General features: G+C 41.4%; 2 protein-coding genes across 11 annotated transcripts in view; one reads left to right on the top strand and one right to left on the bottom strand.

Moving 5' to 3' along the window:
* The window catches only part of TMCO3 (transmembrane and coiled-coil domains 3), a 225,146-nt gene extending 221,392 nt beyond the window's left edge, over nucleotides 1-3,754 (bottom strand). For 2 of the 7 annotated variants that reach the window (XR_011339200.1, XM_069877957.1), the window contains exon 1: nucleotides 2,875-3,741. Coding sequence is in view for 3 of the 7 variants with exons in the window: in XM_069877957.1 (XP_069734058.1) it covers nucleotides 2,875-3,321 (447 nt within the window). In the remaining 4 variants the exon portion in view is untranslated. Of the gene's footprint in view, nucleotides 1-2,874 lie in introns of all 7 variants that reach the window. The other 5 variants (XR_011339201.1, XR_011339213.1, XR_011339210.1 and 2 more) reach the window with 5 other exon arrangements.
* Nucleotides 3,755-8,454: 4,700 nt separating this feature from the next.
* Nucleotides 8,455-23,123, top strand: part of DCUN1D2 (defective in cullin neddylation 1 domain containing 2) — a 28,452-nt gene continuing 13,783 nt past the window's right edge. For 2 of the 4 annotated variants that reach the window (XR_011339217.1, XM_069878104.1), the window contains exons 1-4: nucleotides 8,455-8,538; nucleotides 12,376-12,592; nucleotides 15,416-15,584; nucleotides 17,910-18,040. Coding sequence is in view for 3 of the 4 variants with exons in the window: in XM_069878104.1 (XP_069734205.1) it covers nucleotides 8,536-8,538; nucleotides 12,376-12,592; nucleotides 15,416-15,584; nucleotides 17,910-18,040 (520 nt within the window). In the remaining variant the exon portion in view is untranslated. Of the gene's footprint in view, nucleotides 8,539-12,083; nucleotides 12,593-15,415; nucleotides 15,585-17,909; nucleotides 18,041-23,123 lie in introns of all 4 variants that reach the window. The other 2 variants (XM_069878122.1, XM_069878114.1) reach the window with 2 other exon arrangements.

Consider the following 23,123-nt stretch of genomic DNA (forward strand, 5'->3'; position numbering starts at 1 on the left):
CCTATCTTTCTCTGCAAGCAAAAAATGCTTGAAAGATGTGAAAAACAGCACTCACATGAGCTGCAGATTCTTTCCTCAGTCAGCAACAACTTGGGATGCAAGATGGAATTGATGAGGGTTAGATTCTTTCCCCTTAAAAATGGGACAGGTTTTTTGGTGGAGGGAGCTGGTGAGTCCTTTCTGTCAGCTGAGACAAGCCGACTGAACAGAGTCAAAGAGAAACTGCAGAAAAATAAACAAGGCTCTAATATGCAAGAAGTTAACTTTCTCTGATTAGCAAGAACTCTGAAAATTCTGAGCTTAATTGTAAGTTCCTTTAATTAATAAAGACTAGGGTGGTTGTAATCTATTAAAGTGGCATCTCTGTTTTCATCTACAAACCAGTGTCAAAGCAGTGGAATGGGACAATGAGAGAATGGTGTCTGCATGAGGGACAAGCTATCTCAGCCAGCCTGCTACACACTAAGCAGAAGTGCATCACAGTACAAACGCTGGTCTGCAACTCAGGCTGGGATTGGAGACATCTGATCACAAGGTACATACCAAACAATCTTTCAAGCAAGGTAATACAAATAAGGATTGCGTGCTAAACGCGAGATGGGAACGCCTAGAATTGTATGAGCAAAATGAAGACTAAGTAAGACTTTGGGGCAATGCTAGTTCAGAAAGCAGCGTTGCTGTTGCTCTCTGCTGTTTAATCAGAGATGAAAAAAACCACATTCAGAAGAGAAAGCATCCTTGCACTACTTGCAAGTTATTTTTTCCATCAATGTCTGATAAGTAGACACCAAGAAATTAGAAGCTGACAGAAAGTAGGTAAGATTTTGTTGCTTTTTCCTGTACCTCCAAACAGGTTTCTGGAGCAAAGGAAGGGAGATGCTATCTGCAGTGCCTCTCCCTTCCTCCCCTCCCCACCATGAATGATTCTGCTATACATTTTACTGCCAGCAGAACCAACAAGAAATGCATCAGACACGCATATATATCCCAACACTAAAGATTTCCATATCCTTCAAACGCAACAAGAATACAATGAAGAGACCAGCACCCTCTACAGTCATTTATATTTTCCATTCAATCACTGTTTCAAAATAGTGGGAAGGATGTCTTATATTAACAAAGTAATCACCACAGTAAAATTAAACTGAAACAAAATTGGACCTAATGTGTCTTCTGAAGTAAGAAAGAATAAAAAATGAAAGTATCCTGTGAAATTTTCACCCTTGTGGTATGCATTTCCCTGTTATATCGTGTTTCACTCCATGTAATAATTGTAAGGTTAGAACAACAAACACTGTTTAAATAATGATGCACATGTCATAAGCAGGAAGGGTGTAAAAATTACTCACTCAAGTAAATATCTTGAGGTGATAATACAAAAAAAAATAAAACCTACACAATCAACCTCTGCAGAAGTAAAGTTTTGACAGCACACTCCTTTAAAACGTCATTATACACATAGGGCCCCCTTTCATGAGAAAAATGAAGCAGCACCATTCTCAGGTTCAATGCTAGATTCAGTATTTTACAGTAACCTTGCCAAGAAAGGGGTAAATGAGAAAGAAGATTCTGAACAGCTTCAGTGCTGCTATTTTAAGAGAAAGAAAAAAAAAAGTTGAAAAATCAAGTAAATTTCATGGCAATTGCTAGCAGAGGCTGGCACTACCGTTAAGGACCAATATCGAAGTCATATTGAGCACTTCATTAGAACACACTTAGGTCCAAGCTACTCCCTATTCAAATCTGTCATAATTCAGGCTTTTTTTTCCACTGCACAGGCCACTCCAGTCTCCCCAGTCTGCATCTTAACTTCTGCTTGCACCAGCCTTCATTGCCACAATTCACTGCACATCTTTCTTGCACGCAATCTTTTGTAATCTTCAGCTGTAAAGATCTGCGCACCTCTCACACAAACACCCTTTAGAGATTCCCCCAGCTCAGATCCAATATCTTAATTACATATTTTCCCTTCTTTTGCTTCTCTGTGTGAGGGCAGCCTCTTCTTCTAGAGGAAACACATACAAAGAAAATACCTAATATATTCCTCCAGTGATTGAGGAGTAGAGAAATGAATAGAGCAATTTAAACACCAAATCAATTAAACTGCATTTTCTCTCAATGAGAGACTTCCAGTACACAGTCTGAGTGCTACCATGTCCAGTAGACAGTGGCTGATTGTGCACGCATTAACAGCTCGGCATTGGCATGGGAATTCAAACTTTCCATAAAGTACTTGTGCTCAACTGTTACTCGTCTGTGCTTTTCCTGGCAAAGTTATTTTAGCCAGCTCTTTCTTGGAATCACTGTTTTTCAAACCTTCACTTCTTAGACTAGGAGTGCTACACTGAGTCTAAAAAAATGTAGTGATCTCATGTTCTGCATTTCCATTTTACCCACATCTATATGTATATGGAAATAAAAGGCAAGAAGTCATTTCTGTTCAAATTGTAGATTCTGGTTGAGTACTCAACATTTAAAGTGCAAAAAACAGTTAGTGTTTTGCCAATTTATGGCCTTATTTGCACTCTGATAATCCCACTGGTTTATCTAGTGCAACAGCACTACATGCACTGATTCATTTCTTGTCTTCCTTCCCTTTAACATAATATTTGTCATAGGTGTTATGATTATGCTTAACTTTCTTTTGAAATATGAACTATTGCCTGCTAGTAAGTTTTAAGCTCTACACCAGAATTACTTCTAATTTTACTGATGAGAACAAATACTTTATTCAAAATCCATTTTAAACAGTTAAACATTGCAAGTTTTATGTAGATCAACTTTCTTATTAAAACAGTGAGAAACTGTGCTATAATAAAATTAAAATCACAAGTAGAACATTAGTAGCCTAGTAACAAACACACGGAAACTAACCTTAATTGCAGCTTCTCTCAGGGCTTCTAGTCTCTGTCTACTGCTTTCTTTCATATTTACAACATCTTTGTAATCTCCCTGTAGAGCTCTCTGAAGACCATGTATTGCTTGAAAGACTGAGTTTTCACTTTCGTTTAGCTCCTTTTGGAAAATTTCAAAGGTATGGACCTGAAAAAGTTTTTCTTCGTCTGATAGTCCTGCATCCTTCTCAACTGCTCTTATAGCGCTTTTCAGTTTGTTGAGAACAACGTTCTTTTGGCGAAGAAGTCCAGACAGTTTTCTGCAGCTCTCCATCACCCACTGCTTTCTCTGAGCGATAACAGCCCCTTTCCCACGGTGCAGCTTTATTGCATGCTTTACTACATCTTCGTGTTCTGCAGGATTTGCTAACTGGCCATAAGGCAGCGAAACCAACATCCATAGGGAAATAAATCCAGTTGCCTTCATTCTTCAGGTTTTATTGCTGTTGGGAGAAACTGATAATCCACAGCCACTCAAAGCTTTCTGCTATGTGGTTTCTGCATCTCCAGTATGCATCTCACGCTGCAAGGTAGTACCACTCAGTTATCAAACATTATAATGCTGGGCCATCAGGTCAAACAAATGTAGAAAACAAACCTAAGGCTACATCCTGAAGATCCTATGATGATCAACAAAATATATGCAACTTCCTTCAGTCAACAGTTACCAAACCCAAGAAACAGCCTAAGGTTATTGATAGAATTTTGTTTTCCCATTGAATGCTTTCTAGAGATCACACTGTTTTGAAAACACTGACTGGAAAGTTTGGTCATACCGCGTGGCAGTCATCCACGCTTCTTAGAAGAGAGAAAAGTCATTAAAAATATTAAGTCACAATGCCATGGGCTGTACTTGAACCTAGCATAAGACCTTACTGTTCTATCTATCAGTAAACTTCTTGTAGTTTTTCAAACCTATCCTAAAAAGCTTTTATCATAATCATGTTGTTCTAAGGCCTCAGAAGCATTAACACACTCAACTATACAAAAGATAATGAAAGAAAGCTTAACCAAAACAGATTACATTATAAATCACACTTGTGAAAGAAACATTTCTACAGTAAAGAAGTAACAGCAAAACTTCCTGGACCTCCGAGCAGCACTAGTTTGGATCAAACACCTTCACCCAAACAGCTGCATGGCCTCGAGGCCGTGTTGTTCAAAGGTAATTACTGATTCTTATACTTTTAAAATAGAGTTATAAGAACACTAAACACAAAATCAATTCATTCATAAGTTCATTTTCCAGAAGCTACCTGAAGATCTATATTTAAACTGCTGTATGTGATTTTGACACCAAGCAGGACAGAATTTCAAAACTAGCAACCAATTTCCTTCTCCCAGATCCTACAAGAAAACACTGACATTATAACAAAATAACACAGTTAAATTTTCTCTTTAAAATAAATCACAAACACAAACCCACACAAAAAAAAACCCTCACACCACAAAGCTATACATAACAATGTCTAAATGCAAGTACGAAACATACATTCATCACCAAAGCCCAGCATTCTAGAACTGCACAATACACACTATGTGTCGGTAGATCATCAACAGAGCAGGTATTCGGCTAAAATGTCAACTGCAATCTTGACCTCTTTGCCAAGGGCCTTAATCAGGAACCAACATAGGGACATGGTCATGTGGAAGCAGTCTGTCTAAGAGAGAACCTTCTTTCCCCATTAAGCAGTAGCAGTTGCAATCACAAGCATCCAAGCCAGCCATTGTTAAGGTATGGAATGGGAAGGGAAGGTGGCAAGCACAGCCATGCACTACTCTCGTTTTTAAAATGCCCTCCCATTTCTGTTTCAGAGAGAACTGAGAAAACCCATCTGTGGGTTGGTTTATTTCTCCTCAATGCATGAAATACAAGCCGAAGTATTTAGCTATCAATAGTTGATTATAGGCTAGAATGTAGCAGCACGTAGAGCCAAAACATTTAAAATCAAGAACTACAAGCGTAACTGAAGCAATAAAAGCATATCGGCATCACATTAATTTCAATACAATAATAAAGTGTCAAAGTTGTGAAATATTTCTACAGCTAAGGGATTTACCATTTTTAAGCAACCAGGAAGAAATAACAATCCCCACCACCTGGCAAAATTCTGGAGTGATATTTAAGAAAATACTTCTTCATGTGCAAAAAGTAATACTCTTCACGTTTTAACATGTCTCGGGGACAGATTTTGCTGAATATTATTACAATCTGCTCCTGAAAGAAAGAGGGAAAAGAGAACACCCAGCATGTATTCAAGCTTCCATTTGCAGGGAGGTGAGTAAAACACTCCACTGCACGTCTTACATGGTTATGTCAAACCACGCAACTAAATGCTGAGCAGAGATTTATACCAGCAAGTCTGGCCACAGCTGTGCTGTGTAGACATGCCACCGTGGTTCAGACACAGCATAGTTTCAAGTCAGTAATGTTTTTCATGTGGCTAACAGAAACTAATGAGAAAAGCGGCACTTGGAGCAGTGCTCAAAAGCTCTTAAGGGAACAATGACCTCACACATAAAAATATATCATGCGCTTCAGAGTGTGAATAAAAAGAGGAAAGAAAACCCCACACCACTCCATGCACCAGTGATTACCAAATTAGAGGGAACTCATGTCATTTGGAGTCCTTAGAATCCTAGAACAATTTATAGCTCATCTAGTCCAAAGCCCTTTCAGAAGCAGGGACATCTTTAACTTGATCAGGTTACTCAGAGCTCCATGCAACCTGACCTTGAATGTTTCCAGGGATGGGGCCTCCACTACCTCCCCTGGGCAACCCATTCCAGTGCATCACCACTCCCATGGTAAAAAATATCTCCTTTATATCCAGCCTAAATCTACCTTGCCATAGTTCAAAACTGTTACCTCAAACTGATATCACCGCACTGTCAGTTAGAAGAGTCACCTTGGTATTCACAGAACTATAGAATGGTTTGGGGTGGAAGGGACCTTAAAAAATCACAGAATCATAAGGTTGGAAAGGACCCACTGGATCATCGAGTCCAACCATTCCTATCAATCAGTAAACCACACCCCTCAGCACCTCATCCAGCCGTCCTTTAAACACGTCCAGGGAAGGTGACTCAACCACCTCCCTGGGCAGCCTCTGCCAGTGCCCAATGACCCTTTCCGTGAAATATTTTTTCCTAATGTCCAGCCTGAACCTCCCCTGGCAGAGCTTGAGGCCATTCCCTCTTGTCCTGTCCCCTGTCACTTGGGAGAAGAGGCCAGCACCCTCCTCTCTACAAACTCCTTTCAGGTAGTTGTAGAGAGCAATGAGGTCTCCTCTCAGCCTCCTCTTCTCCAGGCTGAACAACCCCAGCTCCCTCAGCTGCCCCTCACAAGACCTGTTCTCCAGCCCCTTCACCAGCGTCGTTGCTCCTCTCTGGACTTGCTCCATCGACTTCCAACCCCCCTGCCGTGGGCAGGAACATCCTCCACTAGGTCAGGTTGCTTAAAGCCTCACCCAGGGTGGCCTTGAACACCTTCAGGGATGGGGCAGCCACCGCTTCCCTGGGCAACCTGTGCCAGTGCCTCATCACCCCAACACTAAAAATTTCTTCCGAATATCTAATTTAAACCTCCCCTCTTTCAGCTTAAAACCATTACCCCTCGTCCTATCCCCGCCCTCCCTAATAAACAGCCCCTCCCCAGCTTTCCCGCAGCCCCCTCAGGCACTGGAAGGCTGGGATAAGGTCTCCCCGGAGCCTTCTCCTCCCCAGCTCTCTCCGCCTGCCCTCGTAGCAGAGGTGCTCCAGCCCTCTCATCACCCGCTCTGGACCCGCTCATCTTCCCGGTTTTCCCTTCCCGTCTCTCCCCGAAGCTCCTGCGGGTCCTTCCCCCGCTCCCGGGGGCGCCCGCCGCGCACCCACCCGCGGAAGGCCGGGAGCCAAGGGGAAAGAAAGAGAGGGAGAGGGGAAAACCCTCGGGAGAGCGCGGCTGAGACCGGCCCCGTGCCCGCCCCCTGATGGCGGCGGAGGGAGGGAGGGAAGCGCCTGCCCCGCATCCCGCTCGGCGCTCAAACCTCCCGCTCCCGGGACCAAACCCGCCGCCTCCTCCTCCTCCTCGCAACTCCGCGCCCCCTCCAGCAAATTCCCAGCTCCCACCGTAGCGTGGAAGGAGACGGGAGCGGCAGCCGGGCCCCCGGAGCTGCTCCCGGCCCCGCTCACCTGCGGCCGGGGGAGCCCGAGGAGCTGCCGGCCCCGCCGCGGCGCCTTTAAGCGCGGGGCCAGGCGGGAGCTGTAGTCCCAGCCCTTCATTCGCGGCGGGGGGTTCCCCACGCAGTCCTCTTCCTCCTTCTCCTCCTCCCCATCACCACCGTCATCGCCTCGGTAGTCACAGAATCGTAGAATGGTTTGGGTAGGAAGGGACCTTACAGATTATCCAGTTCCAACCCCCATGACACGGGCAGGGACACCTCCCACCAGCCCAGGCTGCTCAAAGCCTCATCCAGCCTGGCCTTGGACACCTCCAGGGATGGGGCAGCCACAGCTTCCCTGGGAAACCTGTGCCAGCACCTCACCACCCTCATTAGGAAGAATTTCTTCCTTATTTCTAATCTAAATCTCTCCTCTTTCAGCTCAAAACCATTCCCCCTCATCCTATCCATGCATTCCATCATCATCCCCATCCTCATCAAAGTAGAATTGCAGAATATGGGTTGGAAGGGACCTTATAGGTCATCTAGTTCAACCTCCCCTGCCCTACCTTCCATTGCATCAGGTTGCTCATAGCCTCATCCAACCTGGCCAGGGGTGACGAATGTTCCAGTGACTCACCACCCTCATAGGAAAAAATGTCTTCCTAATATCTAATCTAATCCTGCCCTCTTTCAGCTCAAAAACGTTCCCCCTCATCCTGTCCCTGCACTTCATCGTCATCATCACCATCAGTATCATAGAATAGTTTGGGTTGGAAGGGACCTTAAAGGCCTTCCAAGTTCCAATCCCCCTGCCTCCCACTAGACCAGGTTGTTCAAAGCCCCATCCAACCTGCCCTTGAACACCTCCAGGGATGGGGCAGCCACAGCCTCCCTGGGCAGCCTGTGCCAGCGCCTCACCACTCTCATTGTGAAGAAATTCTTCCTTATGTCTAGTCTAAATCTGCCCCTCTCCAGTTTATACCCATTGCCCCTCGTCCTATCACCACAAGCCTTTGTGAACAGTCCCTCCCCAGCTTTCCTGTAGCCCCTTCAGACACTGGGAGGTCGCTATAAGGTCTCCTGTGAGCCTTCTCTTCTCCAGGCTGAACAACCCCAACTCTCTCAGCCTGTCCTCACATGGGAGGTGCTCCAGCCCTCCGATCATCTTCGTAGCCTCCTCTGGACCCGTTCCAAGAGCTCCATATCCTTCTTCTGTTGAGGATTCCAGAACTGGACACGGTACTTCAGGTGGGGTCTCACAGGAGAGGAACAGAGGGGCGGAATCCCCTCCCTCGACCTGCTGGCCACGCTTCTTTAGGCCACCATCAATAGCATCCACACCATCAATATTATCGATCCCACCAACCCCGCCGGTGCCGCCGCCGCCCCCTCGCTCCGCCCGCCGGGGCGCGGGGCGGGCTGGCGCCTGCGCGGGAGGCGGCGCCGGGCGGTGAAGTTGCTCCGAGCGCCGGTGATTAAAAATAAAAAATAATAATATGGTAGGTGGTTGTTAAACGGGGCGGTGGGAAGGGAAAGAAAGGGAGGAAAGGAATTTGGGGAGGCCGTCCCTCCCCCCGGCACAGCCCCCCGAGCCGAGCGCGCGTCCCGTCTCCCCCCCCCCCCCGTCCTTGCGCGTTCCCCGCGGTTTCCTGCCGCTCCCTTCCCTGAAATCCCGCTCGGTCGCCCGGGGGGGGCGGTGCGGGCCGGGGGGAGCGGGGGCCGGCGGCCCGGGGAGGGGAAGGGGCCGGGAAGGTCACCGGGCGGGCGGCGCCGCGGGCGGCTCGGGCGCCGCGGACCTTTGCCTTTTTTGGGCTGCGGGCGCTTGGGGCAGGTGCCCGCAGCCCCGTGTCCCCAGTGCCACCTTGCGGCACCGCCACGGCCCCTCCTGCCCCGCTTCGCACCTCTCCTGCTCCGCTCTCCCACCCGCTGCTGACCCGCTTCCCACCTTTCCTGCCCTGCTCTGACACCCGCTCCTGTCACCCTTCCCGCCTTTCTTGACCCCCTTCCCGCCTTTCTTGACCCCCGTCCCGCCTTTCTTGACCCCCTTCCCGCCTTTCTTGACGCCCTTCCCACCTTTCTTGACCCGCTTGCACCTTTCCTGCCCTGCTCTGACACCCGCTCCTGTCACCCTTCCCACCTTTCTTGACCCCCTTCCCACCTTTCCTGCCCTGCTCTGACACCCGGTCCTGACCCCTTCCCGCCTTTCTTGACCCCCTTCCCTCCCGCCTTTGTTGACGCCCTTCCCACCTTTCTTGACCCCCTTCCCACCTTTTCTGCCCTGCTCTGACACCCGCTCCTGACCCCTTCTCACCTTTGTTGACCCCTTCCCACCTTTGTTGACCCGCTCTGCCACCAGTTCCTACCTCCCTTCCCACCTTTCTTGACCTGCTCTGCCACCCACTCTTGACCCCCTTCCCACCTTTGTTGACACCCTTCCCACCTTTCTTGACCCACTCTGCCACCAGTTCCTACCTCCCTTCCCACCTTTCTTGACCCCCTTCCCACTCACTCCTGCCCCCCTTCCCACCTTTCCTGCCCTGCTCTGCCACCCACTCTTAACCCCCTTCCCACCTTTCTTGACCCCCTTCCCACCTTTCTTGACCCACTCTGCTACCAGTTCCTACCTCCCCACCTTCCTTGACACCCTTCTTACTCGCTCCTGCCCTGCTTCCCCCCTTTCCTGCCTGGGGATGCAGCAGTGATGGGAAAGGCATGGTGCCCGTTCTTTTCCTGGGGTGAGAAGTGATGGAAAAGGCCACTCAGGAGAGCTATGCTGGGCTGTCCCACCCGGGAAGGGTTATCAGGGCGCCTCAGCCACAGTCCACGCTTTTTCTGTGGGATTCACCGTAGGATGTAATTTCCACTATGAGAGGGCTTCTAAAATATGATTTAACCGTGTCATAACGCAAAGTTCACCACCGTGTTTGGGTGCTGTTAGTGAGAAGTCGTGCTGGATAACACGGCATCGAGACCTTACTCCCTGTCCTGCAGGCAGTGCCTGGGTACCAGAGTCTTCTCCGCAGGACATCAGACACAAAGGAATAGTGCAAGCTGTGCTGCGTGGCAGAGTAGTAGATTGGATACTAGAATGCGTTTCTTATCTCTGGTTTCTTCAGATAACTCAGTGTCACAGTTTAGCTCCAGCCCAGCTTGATCAACAGCTAAAAAGTGAGCAGTTGGACTCCCAGTTCCCTCCTGCCATGGGCAGAGGAAAATGAGATGATGAAGACTTCTGTGTCAGAAACTAAAACAGCTGTAATGAAATAATAATCACAATGGAGAAAATATTACTTATATCTACTAATAATATATATATAAATATATGAAATCGCACACCACCACCTTTGATAACTTTATGTCACCACAGATGCTGCAGAGCAGGCATAGGGAAAAGATCCTGAGCTAGGAAGGAGCTGGATTCAGGACCATGCGGATCTGGGATCAGGGGAAGACAGATAAATGAGATAAAGTGGACATTCACCATTGAAGAAGAGAGCTTAACCCTCACGATCCCCCAGTTTTTTACCAAATCTGACATGTATGTGGTGGAATACTCTGGTCAGTTTGGGGTCACCTGTCCTGTCCACTCCTCCCTGCAGGTGCAACCCTTTTTTGCCCCTTCCACTTGTGGCATTCCACTAGCTCAAGGATGGCCTTGGGTTCCATAGGAATAAGTATAAGCATTGGGTCTTTCTGCAAGCACATGCCCCGTGTTATCACTTATAGAGAGAAACACTGTCTGAAAAACATGCAGTTAACTTTCAGAAAATTTAGTTACTCAGATGAGACTTAGCTGAAGCTAGAAAACTAATTCTACTTTAGCTCAAACCAGAACATTCAGTGTTTCATTTTTAACCTATAAAATATACCTAAATGCCTGGCATGAGTAGACTTAGAAGAGGAAATGGGCTTTATTTTGGAATTGTTGTCAGAGATCATCACTAAGTTTGTTGCTCAATTTTATGTAACTGAGGAAGGTCTTAGTGCAGAGAGACTCTCATAGTTAGACCTTAATGGAAACTGGAGGAGGGAGGAAGGTTACACAGAGCTTGCAGTAAAAGGAGTATTATTTTCTTACAAAAAAAACACATTGCAGGTATTTTTTTGCAGCTCTTTTCCTACTTTATATGTTTCTTGTAGAAAATTGAGAAGACCAAAGTTCTTATCTTGTTTACCTGATGTGTTTCTTGTCTCAGGACCATCTGTAGTCAAGATGTCACCATCCATGTGTTTACAAAAGATAACAAGTAAACTGAAAGATGGTCCTATGTTTACTCCTTACTGCTCATGGAATCAGTGATTTGGTTTTTCCTCCTGCTATTTGAGAGACCCATAAATTTTCTGTTGTATCTTATGATTTAAGTACTAGCGAGGAACTCGGATGGATTTCTCAGCTTTATTGTTGGCCCAGAACATTTGTTAAGTATGGTTTAACAGAATTTGAAAGTATCAGATATAACAAAAAAAGCAGAGTACCTCCTTCTTATTCCAGTTTCGTGTAAAGAATAACGTTCAGCTATAATAATGGCAAATTTGCTCCCTATGAAATCCCTGTTCCCACCTCTTGGGTTTTCTGGAAGTATTGTGGTGTTGTGTAGACATGGTTGTTGAATGGTTCCTGAATACCAATATAATAGGCAGTTTTGTTGTTTAACATATTAATAGGAGAACATCTTTTTCAGCGTTTATTAAAGTTTACATTTACATCAACTTTATAGTCTCATTGTAACATTCAGCAAATCTCTGACCTGTCTGCTTTATCTGTTTTCTTTTTGTCTTATGTCTTCTGCTGGCAATGGTTTCTAACGTAAAAATAGGAAAATGCTTCTGCCTTTTTCAGCTGATCACTTAAAACTTTGTGTTGTTCATTATTGCTAGGAAAATACTAGGAAAATGTTGAGCAGTTTTTCTCTGTGTTTGAAGGACTCATACAGAATTTGTAAGTTGTGCCTTTGTAATTTCTTATTTGTATAACCACTAGGCATATTTTTCAGAAGATAAGCATATTGCTATATGATGAAACTTGTGTTTACTGCTGTTACAGAACAGAAAAACTTCTGCATGTGAGCAGTAAAGCAGAAATACAAGTTTATTCCTGCCAGAATATGTGCTGCTAAAAGTGTATGTATAGATACTGTCATTTCAATTTTCAGAAGAAAATGCTGTCTTTTTAACTGCAGAAGAACAAGGCTTTGTCTTCCTGCTGTAATTCTGAACTGAAAGTTGTCATCAACAAGAAAACTAAAACCTTTTAAAGATAGGCATTAGTAGTAGAATGCTGAAACAATCTTCTGGATTAGCTTCATTGGCTTTCCTGCTTCTTTTGCATCCCAAAGCATAAGCTTAAATCGTCTCAGAAGGACAAGGTCCGCCAGTTTATGGCATTTACCCAGGCTGGTGAAAGGACTGCTATATACTGCTTAATGCAGAATGAATGGAAACTAGAAGTGGCAACAGACAACTACTTCCAGAACCCAGACTTGTACTACAAAGAATCCATGAAAAATTCAGTAGACAGGAAGAAATTAGAACAGTTGTATAATCGATACAAAGGTAAGGCTTGCCTTTTTTTTTTTGTTTGGTTTGTTTTGGGTTTTGTTAGTTTTTTCTGATTATTTTGTTTGGGTGGTATGTCTGCTTTTCCCTCTGCCATTCTTAAGGACTTTTAAGGAAAGTTTGTTAGCATTTGCTTCTCACTCCTTGTTTGCAGTAGTGAGATAAGAATGCAAAAGTTTTAAATGCTCCTAATGTTCAGTAGACAGCCTCTGTAGGTATTCCTGTAGAGTTTAAAGTAATATCACAATAGGAATTTAAGCCTGTTGTGAGGAAATATTGTCATCTACGTATGGTGGGAAGGAGAGTAAAGCTTATTATGCAACTTACTTGATTTATTGCTAATGGTTGTTATTAAATATATGTATGTTGTGCTTTATGTGGCAAAATTATACATATGATTCTTACACTAATATTTAGGAAAGTTAATCTTGTTCAAAGATGGTAGTATTTCTATACGTTAGAATCAACGTTTAAGATAAGATTACAGCTTGGAGTCTGTCAAAACGGTCAAATAATATAACTCAAAAACTAGTCATGGACACTCCATCCTTATTTTTTTTGCTTGCATATTACAGCAAAGGTGATGTGCCTGTTCAGAAAGGCTTGGAGGAAAAAGCCCAGGAAAGTGGATTAAAGGCAGAGTTGATTCTTTTCCATTTATTTTTACTTTACAGCATTGGTGAAAAGAATAGAAAAAAAAATAAAAGGAAGGGTTAGTTTTGTAAATATAAGAATGTACGTGATCCAGGAAAGAGTGCTTTCTGATATGTGAGCATCTGACATGAATGTGTGCATTGTTCTTTACATGTTAGCTCAGAGCAGGCTGAACCAGTCCCTACTGAGATCCATGTGTCCTGTGTTTTAGAAAATAAACTCCTAGCCATTATTCAACTGTGATTTTATGTACTTTTCTAATCCAAGTATATGTCATACTTTGTATAAACTTTATCCTGTTCTTAGAATACTGTTTCCACTTTTTTTGTTACTTTTTATATAACTTGTCCTATTTTGAGTATATATTCTTTAATATTCTGTTATTAGATGATAATCAGTTGTGTAGGGACAAAGAACCAGCAACATTATAGCATTTCCTTTGTGAAGAGAAAAAAAAACCCAGAGAGAACTACTTTTTAATTTGTTTTTTATATGTATGCAAATATATATTTAACATATATACATATCTAAATCTCTTGCTTGCTTCTTGTCGGTCTTGGAGATTGCTGGGAGAAAAATATATACGAATTTGTAAATGCTACTAAGAATCTCTAAAATGAAAAAATATCACAAATGTTACTCATGATTTCCTGGCAGTGGCAAACTGCACCATTTGGCTTTTGTGAAAGAAAGTCCAGTCGTTTTTATGTCTGTATTTTGGTTAGCAGCACTTCTTTGCACTTCTAGCACTTTATCACTTCACTAAAGTTATAAGCTTGAACAAAGCCTTCACAGTATTTGAAAGAAAACAAAAAAAATGGCTTTTCCTTTCTTCATAAATAGCTTAAACCTGAGTCATTGTCCTCCCACCAACAGGGAATTCCTTTGTCCTACAAAGCCTATGGAATACCGCATTGTAGTAACCTATGGAATACTACATATATTGCACTATATTTGAAATCTGAGATGAGAGGTCTTTCATTTTCTGTCCTCTCTTTGTCTTAGTTTCCTTATCCATCTATCCAGCAACTCTATCAAAAGAACACTTCCATTTTTGTTCTAAGCTACCTGGATGATGTGAAACATGATAAGGATGAAATGTTCTTTGTTGAAATGCGTCAGAGTTCTTCCACTGATCTCAACAACAGTGCATTTTTTGCCTTTGATTCTCCAGTTACTTCCCAAATATACAAAAAAATGCATTTTACATGTCTTAGAACTAGATCTGGCATGCAATAGAATACATACATTTTCTTGTAATTCCTGCTCAAAATGTCCCTGAATTTTATGATGGATCTAACTCTTCGTTTAGTGGATATAAATCTTAGTTTACTAGATTAACTTCCTCTCTGTGTTTTAGCATTTCTTACACTGTATTGGCTGAAAAAGTGGAAGAAATCTTAGCTTAACACCCCCAAAAAGCAAAAAAGTTAGTTTGCGTTAGATTTTATTTTTATTTTTTTTTCTAGTCAACTGATTGGATAAGGACTTGGAAAATAGCATGATTGAAAGTCTTAACAGTTTAAGGAGTTAATTTTAAATTGACTTGAGGGGTACTCTTCTACATCGCCCAACTCACAATACTGAAATGTCTTCCTTATCAAAAACTCAAAAAGACAGTTTTGTAGTTTGTAGATTTTAAGGCTTTGAAAATTAAAGTTGGTTTTGTTGTTGTTCTGCTGTTTGGATTTTTTTCATAGAATCATAGAGTGGTTTTGGCTGGAATGCACCTTAAAGGTCACCCATTTCCAATTCTCCTGTCATTGGCAGCGACACCTTCCACTTTGTTTGCTCAAAGCCTCATCCAGCCTGGCCTTGAACGCCTCCAGGGATGTGGCGTCCATGACTTCTCTGGGCAGTATCTCCTCAGTTAATTCAGGTCTTTCATAAAGTATTGCGGAGAGCAGACAAAACTATTTGAGTGAACTAATGAATTTAGGAAAGAGTTGCAAACCAATTTCTAGGGAAGATTGCAGATTACCTAATCTACTAAGAAATACTCTTCATGTTACTTCTAAAATTAACTAGAATTAAGGTGAAGACATTTGTGAAACTTATGAAAAAAATAAGACCTGTAGTATGCAGTATATCAAAGCTGTGCAGATAATGACTTGTAAATGTTTTTGTAAATAATTGCAGTTTTCCTCTTTGTGTTTTGAACTGCAGACCCACAAGATGAAAATAAAATTGGCATTGATGGAATTCAACAGTTCTGTGATGATTTAAGCCTGGACCCAGCCAGTATCAGTGTTCTGGTTGTAGCATGGAAGTTCAGGGCAGCTACTCAATGTGAATTCAGTAAAAAGGAATTTGTTGATGGCATGACAGAGTTGGGGTAAGTATCCATTTCTGCATAGTTCAAAATGTGAAGCCAGAGCTCTGTTTACATTTAAACTGTTTTTAATCAAATTAAGTGTGAAGCTTCAAAAAGCTGGTAAGGCTGAAGCAGAAAAGAACCTTTAATTCTTTCCCTTTACCTTATCATCACCAAATGCAAGTTTTTTCTTTTGGCCAATTTTACAAACCATAGTTTTCTCTTATTTCTTTGTATACTTGATGCTTCATTTGTACAGAACATCTATAAGAAATTGAGATAAAAGTTAGGGTATTGGCAGCGGAAAAGGTTGTTTAGTCTTACTAATAAATTTTTTTTCCTTCCTGGATTATGGAGCTGTTCTGGATAATAGATTTTGAGGTTAAACCACGTTGCCTCAGTTTAGCAATAAAGTCAAGCATTTATCACCATAGAATAATATTTTATGTTTAACTTCTCCTTGGAAGAGATGCCATAAATGTAATAGATAGAGGTGTCAAAATGTTAAAACAGATTTCATTTGATAGGTGGAGAATTACAGTTATTACTTGTGCTTATTTTTTGCAGCAAAATAATTTCTTTTGATCTTAGAATGGCGCTTTATCAATACTTTTCTACAATAGACCAACTTCTCGCAAATGCAGTGGTTGTTTCTTGAACAGGGGTCCTAGCAGTCTATTGTTTCTGACCTCATCAGTCACTGACTTCATTCTAAGCTTTCCTTTTTAGGTAAGGGTATTCAGTAATTGTGATGAAATAACTTTTAATGTCATCTGAAGCATGTTTCTTTATTTTGTCCCTTCAGGAAACTTTGGGTAGAGTCTGTGAGAGTAATTATGATTTCCTAGCCATGGACAGCAATCAGGTGCCCATACGGTTATATTAAAGGCTGCCAGCATTATTTGATAGAACTAATTTAAACGTTTTTTCTAAAGCACCTGAGGCTTCTGGCTTGGGTTTTGTTTTGTAACTTTATTGTCACATTGCTCCTGTGTCCTCATGACTTTCTCTGATACAGTTTCACAGAGGTCTGTGACATTTTTTATCTCTTACCACTGGTATAGTGTTTATTGAAACTTCGGAATGACTTTGTTACCTACTGGAGGTGCAGCGTCTGTGGATTTTAGCATTGAACATAGGTGAAGATTTGAAAGAAAAGAAATTCCCGGAGGCTTAGATCATATAACGCCTTTAGGATATGTATGGGAAGTCATGCTATTTGTCCCTGTTGTTAAATAGATCAAGCATTCATGAAACTGAAGGCCTTAGGTAAAGGCTATTGGTGGAATTCTTTATCTTTTCTCTGCCAGGTACTGCTGGAAGCCAGAAAGGTACTTATTTTTATCTGTAGCACGCAAGATAGTTAAAACTGCATGTTTATTTTATGGATTTTGCTATAGTTGCCCATACTTTAATAAAATTGTTCTTGAATATTTAGACTAAATATGAATATTTAGCTACTGAAAACTCTCAAATGCAATATGTTAGTTATGATAGGTTCTTTGGAACCTATTTTCTTTGCTTTGAATTTCTAAGCAGAATTCAAGATATTGGTAATACCCTATAAACCTTGAATATTCATTTGATTCCCTCATGTGAAGTAAACCCTTTTTCTTTTACAGTTGCATCCTGTCAGCTCAGATGCTTTCCCTGAAAATGCTCCAGTCTCGTGTTACTAGGGAACTGTTTCTGTTAATATCTCTGTAACGTGATTCTGTCTTAGCTTACCTGTGTCAGGCTGTTAAAGGGTTTGTCAGCCTTCAAGCTACTGTCAAAGGATCATTTTTCCCTAGATTTTATCTGCAGGTGTTCTGTGGTGGGAAGAGGATGACTGCAAATCATAGTTCAGTTTATTGGAAAAGTCCTGCAATGTTAAGGTTAACCGTAAACATAGTAGGCTGCTCTTTATTTAGGTAGAGCAGGGAATAAGTAATGTCTATCTAGATTAAAGCAAAAACCCACAACCTTCTGTTACTACAGTTATAAATGGGGAAAGGATAGCAGATTCAGTGAGATTTATATGTTCTTTAAGAAGAGAATAACATCTTTTTTTTTTTTTTGCGTTCATAAACTTACGAAGAAACCAAGAAAAGAAGTTAAACCACTGAGTCCTGTTTAGGTTATGTACTTAATGGATGCCTGTATATAATGTTCCACCTTTAAATCGTTTAGTAAAGACATGTGAATGTTTATATTTTTAAGAATGCTGTTCAGAAAGATACTCTGATTTTCTCTTCACTAGTTTTTCCTTTGCTCAAAAGCTACACTTTAAGAAATAAGAGAAAGGGGATAAAAGGTGAAAAGAAATCTTAAATATTTACTAATGATGCAACCTCTTTTGAACAGGTGTGACACCACGGAAAAACTAAAAGCTTTATTGCCAAGGCTGGAACAAGAGCTAAAGGATCCAACAAAGTTCAAAGATTTTTATCAGTTTACTTTTAACTTTGCTAAAAACCCTGGACAAAAAGGTCTAGGTAAGTAGAGAAAAAATAAAGAAAATATCTACAGGCATTGAAGTCAGTTTTCTAATTGGTGATTTTATAGTAAATTCATTAACTTCTTAACCAGAGACGTCTCTTCCACATTTTTTGGGGGGAATTTCTTTGAATAGTATCTCTTGTATTTCCCAGTGCCTTTTTTTTTCCCTTTTTTTTCCTTTAAACTCTAGGCATCTTTTAGCTATCTTCTATTTTTCTTTATTTTTTGCAGCAATTTAATTTTTAACTATGTGTGCCACTCTTTCATGGGTCACATGCCACCTTCCCAGGTACAAAAATGAAATAATCTTGTAGTGGTTCTGTGAGGCCAGTTGGAATTCACATCCCTTAGTAGTTGTTCATTTTCTTGCCCCTCTTCATTAAGAAGCCTAGTACTTACGGACTGCGGAAAAGGTAAGTCAGTTACAGCTGAGGCTGGAATTTACAGGATACCTAAAGAAATATTACAAATGGGTTCCTGTTTTAATTGGATCAGTTCCAATGTGAAATTCATATACTTGGGAAATATGTCTCAAAAACTTTTCACCTAAGCCTATGCAAAGGGAGGAGGAGGGAAAGCAACCCAACACAGATTATGGAACTGAATGTACTCTTTATGTGACTTGAGGAGGAAAATGGAAACCTACTTGTTTCCCATTACTTCTGTTGATTTGATGTGGAAGCCTTTTCATTTGTCTTCTCTGTTTTCTAAGAATGGTACTTCTTGGCAATAAAACACTGAAGTGTCGTCTTGCACTACGAGTTGAAGTAGTAGTAGGAGAAAGTAAGAAGTGCAAAAATTCAAATAAACTGTAGAAAGAGTTGATGGGTTCCGCTGCTGGTTACAGTTTTCAGGAATTGCAATAATTCTGGTAAAATAGTTTCTTAATTTCAAGTAGTGCTTAGGCTCTTTCTGGTTTTGCTAAGATTATTTTAGATGTTAAATGAGCAGGTGCCACTGCTCTTATTTCAGTGGAGATGCACCATATTCCTGTCTGGTGTGAACTTGGGTCACTAAGTCGAGTAGAAAGGGAGTGCTGAGCAAGCATGTTGACTTAACATGACGTTTTTGGATGATTGAGGTCAGTGATAGCTTATCCAAATAAAAAATAAACATTGTATAGATTTGGAACCTTTTCAGGGAATGCCATTATATTCAGAGAGGTGGCGTTTACAAGTTAGCGTTTACAACATACTGCTTCCTGTTGCAATTATTCCAAGGGTTATGTTTGTTCTCTTTCAGCAAAAAAAGTGTTTAGCAAGGGAAAAAAAGGAGTTAGTTATCTTGCAGGAATGTCAGTATAAGCTGTGAATTCTAGTTGCTTCAGCTACATTTAATATAGGCTTAGGTGCTTTTTTTATTTTACATCCTCTTCTCTGTATATACTATGTATTTTCTCCTAGAATGGGAAACTGTCCATCTTCCCTTCCTCTCTCCACAACTAGAAATCTAAAATCATAAAGTCATTAAGGTTGGAAAAGTCCTCTAAGATCATCATGTCCGACTGTGAGCCCAACACCACCATGCCTACTGAACCATATCACAAAGTACAACATCTAGAATGTTTTTTTAACACCTTGAGGGAAGCAGACTCCACCACTCTGGGCAGCCTGTTCCAGTGCTTGACGAGCACTTCTTTTGGTAAAGAATTTTTTTTCTAATGTCCAGTCTAAACCTCCCCTAGCACAACTTGAGTCCATTTGCTTTCATCCTGTTGCTAGTCACTTGGGAGAGGAGACCAGCATCCACTTGGCTACATCCTCCTTTCACATATTTGTAGAGGGCAATAATGTCTCCCCTCAGCCTCCTCTTCTCCAGGCTAAACAATCCCAGTTCCATGAGCTGCTCCTAATAAGACTTGTTCTCCAGCCCCCTTCACCAGGTTTGTTGCCCTCCTCTGGACACACTCCAGCTCAATGTCTTTGTTGTATTATTGCCGAGGTGTTTGGTATTTGTGTCCCAATGACTGTGTGCCCTATTGTCAAGAAGATGAGAGAATTTATCTCATCCATGTGCAAAGTCTGTGTCTCTCTTCCTTTTGTGAGCCTTGTCTCAGAATGCTTTTATGAATTCAGCCCAGATAGTTAAATAGAATGTACGCCTAGATTTGTTACCAAATGAGCTGGTATAAATCTCTACCTAGCTCTGTCTAGGTCATCTTAGGATGTTGACCTCCCCTTCATGTTAGATGACGTGCAGTGCTACCTAAGTATAGGATGCTGCTACCCTACTGTCCTAGGTGTTTGCCTTCAAATGCTTCTGGTGGCATGCTCCCATGATAGTGCTTGCCTACTCGCTCACATATGTTCACATTTGAATCATGACTTGAAGACTAAGAGGTCAGTAAGTTTATGGAGAGTAGGGATGAATGTGAGTAGTTTAAATTGATGAGATGGAAGTAATCAAAGGAATTATTCTGCGCTTTCAATTACAAAATATTTTAATGTGATTTTTCTTGAGGGTGAAGTATCCAGTGCTTCCGCTTATCACACTCGAAGCTTAAGTAACCAAGTCTGGTAGCTGCTGCACTGATTGTTTAGGAAAGTCATCCGTAGGTGTACACGTGACCTATGAATGTGCCGATTTGAAAACTAAGCAAATTTGACATAGTGCCAGTGGCAAATGGGAAATCCTTATTCTTAGCAGATTGTTAATAAAAACCTTTTATAAAAGAAGACAGAATTAAAATGGTCCTTCTGTTGGGTCCTTCAGGCTAAGTACTAATGCATCTTTTTTAACAGAAATAAAACATGAGAGTAGAACTCACCAGAAAAACGTCTGTGCTAGGCAAAGATGACTCATTTATGCAGTTATTTTTCATGCTTATCATCTTAACATACTGAATCTATGAGAAATTATGGAAGTGCCTCTAAAATGTCCAAACACCAGTGTTTTGGTTAGGAGTCATGTTTGTTGTTCTATCAGTATTTTAATATGTTTTCAATTACTTTTTTTTTTAATCTATTTCTGCTGTGTTAATAAGTGATGAGCAGCACTTGTTACTGTAATTTTCGCCCCATCTCCTGTGAAGAACATCAGGAAATAGACTGATTTGTGGGTTCCTTTTCAATATGCAACTTCTTACATATTGGGCATCTATGTACAGGTCTTCCCTGCCTCTCTAGCCCTTTACATTTTATCTTCCAGTTCTCTGTTATCATCCAATTCTCTTTTGCTTTACAGTCCAGTTGAACTAATTTTCTCTTGGCTTGTAGTGCCCAAACAAGCTAGATATCTTCCATGCACCTTAGGTATTTTGCTCCTTGTTTTATAACCTGTTATTAAGTTTGCTTATATTTATGACACTGATACTGTCTGCAGTTTGTGATCTGTTATTTTATTTAGTGTCTGCAGAACTGCAGTACACCCAGTTGGTATATTCTTCTGTTTCTACGGTCAATTATTCCGTATAGCTATATGACTTTGCAATTATCTTTAATGAAATCATTCTTACTAAATTCCAAGTGGTTTTTGAGTTTGTCCAAATAATTTTGAATCCTAATCCTGTCCTCTACCATGCTATACTTTTTTCAGGTTTTGTACAAGTTGCAGATTTAATAAAAACTTTCTTTGTTGGATCATCTGAGTTATGTAAGTATTGGACAGTGTTAGATACAGGACTGGCCCCCATGGACAAGTTACTTTCTCCCAGTTTACAGAGAACCACTGAGGTTCTTCTAGAACATCCTTTGACTTCTATGAAGTCTTAATGATGATAGCTTGCAGTTTGAGGTTGCTTCAGCATACTGAGATGAATTTCATGATGTCTAGCTTCACTGTGGCCACCAGTGCTTTCAGAATGAATTTCTAAAAGTTATTTCCGAGATTACTGTCAGTTTGCATTGAACCCTTTTGCCTGGTCATATCTTGAAAAAAGTCTCTGGGTATCCCCAACATTTCTTTCTGATGAGATATCAACAGAATGCACAGTATTTTTTGTTGTCCCAGATGCAGTTTGTAAAGGAGGGAGTGGAAAGGTGCAGAAAGCCTTCTACAGAAGATTTTTTGGTGATACTCAACACAGTCGTTATCAGTATGCAGTGTATTTTACTCCAGGAGAGCGGTCCAGGGGGAGAGTTGTATGTGCTGGTTTGCGTTTTATTTATTTTTAGAACACCCTGTCCTCCGTTGCTTTTTAATTTCATCTTATTCTACAGTTCCTCTCAAAATCAATGCAAGGAATTTTGCCTTTGTATAGTTAGATGGGAAGAACCCTCTACAATAAATTACGTCTACTCCGTTGTTCCCCAAGCATAGGAATCTCTTTTCCACAGTTCATGTGGTGATACTAGGGAATTTCTATTTCTCTTTATGTCTGCAGGACTTCTGTCTCTATAGTCTCATCCAACTTGAATGTTTCCACTTACTTTTATTAGCTTAACATTGTCCAGTAGTATGCTTCAGTCTGGACAGAAGTAGAAGTAGTACCAGGCTCCCTAGATGATAGCTCCCATAAGAGGCAGGAGGCAAAAGCATGTTGCATAAGGTCTGTCATGATTTTCTTTAAGCAGAAAATGATGTTCTGATTAATGTTACTGAGAACCTAACTATCAAGTGTCTTTCAGATGCGTCTGAATATATTTGATTGTTATCAAAGAAGATGGATGCTTGTGACTGTTAAGGCTGTTGGGATAGAAATAATTCAGGGAAAAAGGATAGTGAGGTTTCAACACAGCAGTGCCATCTCAGTGGCTGAATGTTGGACCTGGCAAGCTTAATATTTAGATATATTAAACTTAACCTGAGTGTTTTATATGTATTTTTGCATAAAAGGTGGAATTTACTAAGGTGTGGTTTTCCAGGAGAATTTTACAAAGAAATATTATGGATGTTCTCGCTGTTGTATTTAGTACAATAAATCTTAAAGATTTACATCATGCAGATTTGGAGAGGTTTTATCTCACCTTCTACCCCCAACTTTTAGCTTTTTCTACTGTAGTCTGAGTGAAAATTTGCATCCTAGCTCTTGGTTGTGAAGTGTGCTAAAGAATGGAATTGTAGATCTTTCGTCTTGTTGTATACAGAGCAGTTCAGATTTTTGAGCTGTTCAGGCTGGAAGGGCCCTCAAAGACCATCCAG

This window comes from Phaenicophaeus curvirostris, chromosome 1 (assembly GCF_032191515.1).
Source record: "Phaenicophaeus curvirostris isolate KB17595 chromosome 1, BPBGC_Pcur_1.0, whole genome shotgun sequence".
NCBI lineage: Eukaryota > Metazoa > Chordata > Aves > Cuculiformes > Cuculidae > Phaenicophaeus > Phaenicophaeus curvirostris.